This window comes from Pan paniscus, chromosome 9 (assembly GCF_029289425.2).
Source record: "Pan paniscus chromosome 9, NHGRI_mPanPan1-v2.0_pri, whole genome shotgun sequence".
NCBI classification, from domain to species: Eukaryota; Metazoa; Chordata; class Mammalia; order Primates; family Hominidae; genus Pan; species Pan paniscus.
This window is the reverse complement of record NC_073258.2, coordinates 125060749-125067616: the sequence shown is the minus strand read 5'-3', so window position 1 is coordinate 125067616 and position 6868 is coordinate 125060749. Positions and strand designations below refer to the sequence as shown.

Genomic DNA, 6868 nt, shown 5'->3' with positions numbered 1-6868 from the left:
TCCTTTATGAAAATAGATTGGGACAGAGCTTTCTAACTACTGCACAGCAGATAGAATGGCAAAAGGGGTTTGAGGTTAAGGTACTGAGCCTAGGATAGCCAGGTTGGGAATTTCAGTTTGGTTGCTTTGGCAGATTTAGCTTGGGAAGGGCTCCTGGGTGGTCAAGAGTAAAGAAGTATGATGTGACAGCACAGCATGTCTTTGGCAGGAGCAAGAGCAGTGAGACAAGATAGCACTCATTGCTCCACTTTAAAATCCCAACCAAAGAGATGCTTCACCCCTGGATACCAGCTACAGCTGTCACATGCAGAGGGGGACACAGCTTATTGTGAACAAGAGGCCCATGGGTTTGCTGACGGGGTTTTCAGGTGCCCAAGAAGTACAGTGCCCAAGAAGTAAGTGCTACTGTCTGTGGTCTGGTCTCTCTGTTCCCAGATCAGATACTTCTGCCCATTTCCAGCTGATATATTCTGTTAGTATCATCTGTTAGCATGACTGGTCTAAAAATGCACAAGTTTACTGCAAATTAGGGTATCTTTGTTATTTGGAAATATTAAGTAAAAAAGTGAACTTGGTTCCAAACTGCTTCAAAATAAAATTTGTCAATCAAAGAAAAGACCATTTGCATTATTTGAATGGGATTTCAATTTTAAATATTTGGCTGATTTTTCCAAAACAATTTTAAATTCTGTTACTTTTACATTCAAATTTGTTGTTGGTGGTGATTGTAAATATTTGTTAGTTATAATTACTAAGAATTGTCATGCAGTAATTACAAGTAGTTGTTTTATTCACAAAACCTGATAGAAAAAATTACTTTCCAGGAGCAAGCACCAATTTTTGTTGATTATTATGAAGATATTTTATTTGAAAATGTTATCTAATAAAAATAAAACATCACAATTCTGATTTTAAGTGTATTTTGGGTTTTAAATAATTTACATTAATGTGGTACATATTGAAAAGACTCTGTTTCCTTATTTTATCAACAAATTTATCATATGCATTGAAAAGTTCACAAAATATTCATTTATAATTAAATGAACAATGAAAGCAGTCAATGTAATCACTACCAAGTTCATAAAGCATTGCCAGACATTTTTATTAAGTATTTTTCACTGCATTTTCCCCCAAGTGATTGTTTAGGTCTCAAACACCTAATCCAACAATATGAGATAGTTAAGTTGTTAAATAGCTTAGTCCAATTTAGGACCAGTGGACTGGGTGCACTCACTATATAGTTCAACTTTTGATGATAGCCGAAGAAATATTTGTATATTTAGCATTAAGAAAGTGAGGTGCTATATATTTCAGTTTTGTGAGTTTTTGTAAGTCTCTTTCCATTACATATTTGGTAGACTTTAACATTATACAGAATCATGTAAATAATGTACACAGGACAGAAAATACCTAGAGGAGATTAGATAGCTACATATATTGTCACAGGTATTTCCCTCAGAATTTTCCTGTGCCCCTTTGATTCACCTCCTTTTCATTCCTATACCTGAACCGTTACACTTGTCCATTCAAAATATGTTAATGTGTCAAAATATGTTAATAGCCTTTTTTTTTGGTCTGGATCTTTCTTATAAAATAAATAATAAAATATGTGGTCTTTGTGACTACTTTTTCTCATTTAATATATTTTCAAGCTGTATCATGCTTTAACTTGTAAGGATACTTCATTCATTCACCACTACCCACTCTTTTTCTTTGCAGAATAATATTCCATTGTGTGAATATACCACGTTTTATTTACCAAATTACTAGTTGGTAGATATTTGGTGTTTTTTCCTACATTTTGACAATTATAAAACAATGGTGCTATAAATATTCATATATAAGGTTTTATGCGAATGTATGTTTTTTATTTCTCTGATGTATATAACTAAGAGAGAAATTTCTGAGTGAAACAGTAATTCTGTTTAACCTTTTGAGAAACTGCATGACCATTTTCCAAAGTGGTTGCAGTCAGTTGGCATTGCCACCGGGAGTGTACAAAGGTTTCAGTTCTTCACATCCTTACCAACACGTGGTTTTATTATTTTTAAAAAATTATAGCCATCTTTGTGTGTGTGAGGTAATATTTTACTGTGGTTTTGATTTGAATTTCCCTAATTACTAATGATATTGAACATCTTTTGATGTACTTATTGGCCATTTGTGTATATTCTTTGAAATGTCTATTCAAATCATTTGCCCATTTCAAAATTGAGTGTTTTATCTTTTTATTATTGAGTTTTAAGTGTTATTTAGGCATTCTGCATACTAGGTCTTTTAAGATTATATAATTTGCAAATATTTCTCCCATTCTGTGGGATTTTTCACTTTCTTGATAATGTCTTTTGGGAATGACCCTTATTTTGAGGAGTTTGAAAACATTCAGAGAGTCTGTGGCTTTTTGGCTAATAAAAAACCCTCTATAAATATACAATGATTTCCTTTTTCTTTTAATTACATAAGGACTGTGTGTGTAAATATGAACTCAATGTATACATATATTTCACATATATGTTTTTATAATTGTTTGAATATGCTAGGGCAGCTGATTTGATTTAAAGCTTCAGAGAGTAACTCACTTAACAAATAACAAGTATACTCTACAGTTAAATTGAATAAACACAATTTCCTATTATGAACATCTTTCACAAGCTTCACTGAGGTAGAAGATGTTGGTGTCCTGCCCTATAGTAGACATTGTTCCTTCCCTTCTAATGCCACAAAATTTCTCTCATGATAGTGGCTAAAAATAAGAGATAATCATTTGACAGTTCTCCCTGCAATGAGGTTGGCTGTGTGTTTTATTTCTGACTGATAAGACATAGAGGGAAGTCATTTTTAGGCTTCTGGAGAAGACTTACCTCCGAATAAAAAGAGAGGGATATGTGAGGAGAGTTATTCTGCATTGTTTTCTTGCTTTCTTCTTTGGATACAGGTGATTCTTGGAGCTATAACAGATGTTTTGTGAACATAAAATGAAAACCCCGAGGAATAAGGTCAGCAGACTGAGGACAGTGGAATGAATGAGGATGGGTCTTTGATGAGAGGGTTTAGTTGCTGAATCAACACTGGGACACTCTGCCTCTAGATTTATTGTTATGTGAATGAAACGAGCTCCTATTTTAAAGAGATTCTGTAATTTGAAGCCAATTTTTTTCTAACTGATAATGTGGGTTGAAAGTTACATTTCTTGGAAAGTAAATAAAACATATAATTTTTACAGATGAACACCTTGGAGTACATTCTTAATTGTTTTAGGTAAACATTGAAGAGAAAACACTATAATTTATTATGATGAGAAGGAGAGCTTGTGAAGATTTAAACTTAAATTTTAAATGTAATCTCCCCTGGCTAGTGTTTTTTGTTTTTTTGTACACTCTTACAGACTCTGAAACATAAACATTGTCCAATATCCTTTTTCCCATATTTGTTGAGAAAAATAAGAAATTACACAATATCAAACGTGCTCAAAATACTTCCTTTAATCAGAATAGTTCTTTCATGGCTTCTCATCAGCTATAATCTGTCTGACTCAATTTCCTTGCTAATTTTAACTGAGACTGAATAATAGTTTTGAAACTTACACTTTTATTATACAGCTTCAATTGTTCAGTGGGTAATGGAGAGCCACTGGAAGTTCTAAAACTAGGGAAGGCAGAGCTGCACTTCCAGAGCTTATTTTAGCAACAGAATAGGTGGCTAAACAAGAGGAACTATGTGGAAAAATGCTAGAATAACAGTTAGAAGCTACTACAATTCAATAGCACAGTTCCGTTAAAACCTACGGAGTGTCTGAACTTGTGAGGTGGCTGAGAGAAAGGCATGGAGGTCATTGTGTTTGTAGCCTCTAAGCATCTGAGAACCATGGAAATTCTATTCTGAAGACTTTCAGCCAGATAACATACTTTTCATAATTTTAAAGAGGGGCTGCTATGTACTCTTCTCTGTACTTAGCATTAGAAGCAAAGTAGTAAACAAGTCTGAAGTGATCTTTGTCTTTACAGAACTTATAGTTTTTAGAGGAAAACAAAAATTCAAGGGGAAAAATCCTGATGGAGAATCTGCCAGAAGTTATGAGAACACAAATAATAATAGTTGATATTTACTGATTATTTGTCATGTGCCAGGGGCTGTTTTTACCATTGTACTTATTTCATTTAATTGCCACCACCCAGTGAATGAGATATCATTATTAGTATCCCTATTTCAGAAACTATAAACCTGAGAAAGTAAAAACCTTCTTTAGAAGTGATGTAAGCCATTCAAAGTTATTTTGGTGATGTCCTAGGAGAGACAATACCTGAAGTGAGTTACTATGGTCCTTCAAAATTTTTACATAAAAACACGAAGTCTCAAAGTAGACCTTATGGGAAATTTCCGCTCAGCATGAAGGAAGAAAGACAGAAAAAAACCAAAACAATGATTTCCCTTCAGAGATCAAGGTGGTGGGGATGTGGGAGTTTATTTCTGGCTCTGCTTTGCATTATGTAGGAGCCCTAGAGGGAAGGGAAAACTAGAGTAAAAATATTGAATCCCTAAGGAAGTAAAGACAGATCATGATGCAGGGTGTAAATACAGTTCCGTTATTTTCTATTACAGCCAGAATCTGTTCCCTGGGGAGGGGGCTGAGTAAGCTTCTACCCTTTTTATAACCAAGCACATTATATCATTAAACTAATATTAAACCTACTATGTCTTAGCAAGTGACTAAACGGGTAGTAATCAAGACTTCATTTTTTCTCTACTGCTTGAGGGGAATCAAAGTCATAATCACACATAAAGACATACAAGAAATTAAGTCTGGACTGTATATTCTTAGAATCAAAGGAACAAATACCTGGACACCCGAAATTACTTTTCCAGAATCACAGGGAAATAAGAAAGTGAAAGAAGCATCAAGGTATTCCGGACTAAGAATGGTGAGTTTCTGAATTCTATTTACATTAGTGTTTTCTTTTATTGAGATGGAAGTCCAGGGATCTAAAATCCACCATTTCCCCTCATTTTGAGCAATCCTGAAACTCAAATGAAATTGGAGAATGTGTTTGAAGGGGGAGCAGAGAATGTTCAGGGACACTAGTAAGCTCAATGGTTGCAGTATTTACTGAGTAAGTTCCCTTTCCATGGACAGAGCCCTCTCTGTCCTAGATTTATAACTTTTTCACTGTGACTTGGGACAGTAATGTAACCTCTCCTAGACTCTGGTCCTCTACTAGTGGATTGGAAACAATGTTTTGGTTTTCACTGCATCCGACTAATTTCATTAGAGGCCAATGTCGGTCGCTTAGGCTTCTGCCTCCAATTTTACTTGTGAGGGGAGGGCTCAAATGAATGAAGAAATGATGAGACGGGAAAAAAACGATTCTGTCCTGGTCCATCCATCTCCCTTATCCCTTATTTCCAGCAGTCATGTTTGTATATGGCAGCACTGGCCTTCACTCTCTAGGGTTAATTGGCGGTGTTCTGTAAAGGCAGATTCTGTGGGTACAGGTTAGGCTAATCTCAGGCAGACCCATTGTGGAAAGAGCTGGGTTGTCCTCTAATGCAACCGTTTGTTTTTTTCCCCTGTTTCCAGAGATTCCCTTAAAGAAGAATGGCACCTGGAAATGGCTCTTTCGTGACTGAATTCATTCTGGTGGGATTAACACATCAGCCAGATCTCCAATCCCCTCTGTTCTTCCTGTTTCTAGTAATCTATGTGGTCACTCTGTTGGGAAACTTGGGCTTGGTAACTCTAATTGGGCTGAACTCACACCTTCATACCCCCATGTACTTCTTCCTCTTTAACTTGTCCTTCATAGATCTCTGTTATTCTTCTGTGTTTACACCCAAAATGCTAATGAGCTTTATTTCAGAGAAGAATATTATCTCCTTCAAGGGGTGCATGACCCAACTTTTCTTTTTCTGTTTTTTTTTTGTCATTTCTGAATGTTATGTGCTGACGTCAATGGTGTATGAGCGCTGTGGCCATCTGTAACCCACTTCTGTATCACATTGCCATGTCTCCTACAGTGTGCTCCAGCCTTATGTTTGGTTCCTATTTGATGGCCTTTTCTGGTGCCATGGCCCACACTGGATGCATGCTGAGACTGACTTTCTGTGATGCGAACACCATCGATCACTACTTCTGTGACATCCTCCCTCTGCTCCAGCTCTCCTGCACCAGCACCTACATCAATGAGCTGGTGGTTTTCACTGTGGTTGGCATCAACATCATTGTGCCCACTGTTACCATCTTTATCTCTTATGGTTTCATCCTCTCCAGCATCCTCCATATCAGTTCCAAGGAGGGCAGGTCCAAAGCTTTCAGCACTTGCAGTTCCCATATAATTGCTGTTTCTCTGTTCTTTGGATCAGGTGCATTTATGTATCTCAACCCATCTTCTGCTGGGTCCATGGATAAGAGAAAATTATCTTCTGTCTTTTATACAAATGTGGTTCCCATGTTGAACCCCTTAATCTACAGCCTGAGGAACAAAGATGTTAAATTTGCCCTAAGAAAGGCCCTGAGTAGTAGGAAACTTTGATAAGTAATAGTATGTGTCTGTGTGTATAGTCACAAGACAGGGATATTCTGTTTGTTTAATTATAATATTATAGTAGCAGCCTTCTTATCCTATTTCTTTTTACCATGGTAAAAAAAACTGAGTCTTCTTTAAATTGATTATAATTTTTTTTGGAATAGATTTCTTCTTTTCTCTATAATTTTCACTATTAAAAAAAATCTTTTCACCATGTTTTCAGTTTAGGAATAACATTAAGGAAGAAATTTATTTCTATGTTTTTTCTTTTCCATTATGGACTTCCTTTCTCTTCTGGCGAAAGACGAATTGTTATGCAAAGAATCAGGTAAAGTAGAACTAGGGTG

General features: G+C 35.9%; 1 protein-coding gene across 1 annotated transcript; it reads left to right on the top strand.

The window, feature by feature from the left end:
* Nucleotides 1-5806: 5806 nt before the first annotated feature.
* LOC100973880 (olfactory receptor 8B3-like) lies at nt 5807-6527 on the top strand. The gene has a single exon (XM_008973359.4). It carries the CDS (start codon nt 5955-5957, stop codon nt 6525-6527), a length of 573 nt encoding a protein of 190 aa, XP_008971607.4. The 5' UTR covers nt 5807-5954.
* Nucleotides 6528-6868: the final 341 nt, after the last annotated feature.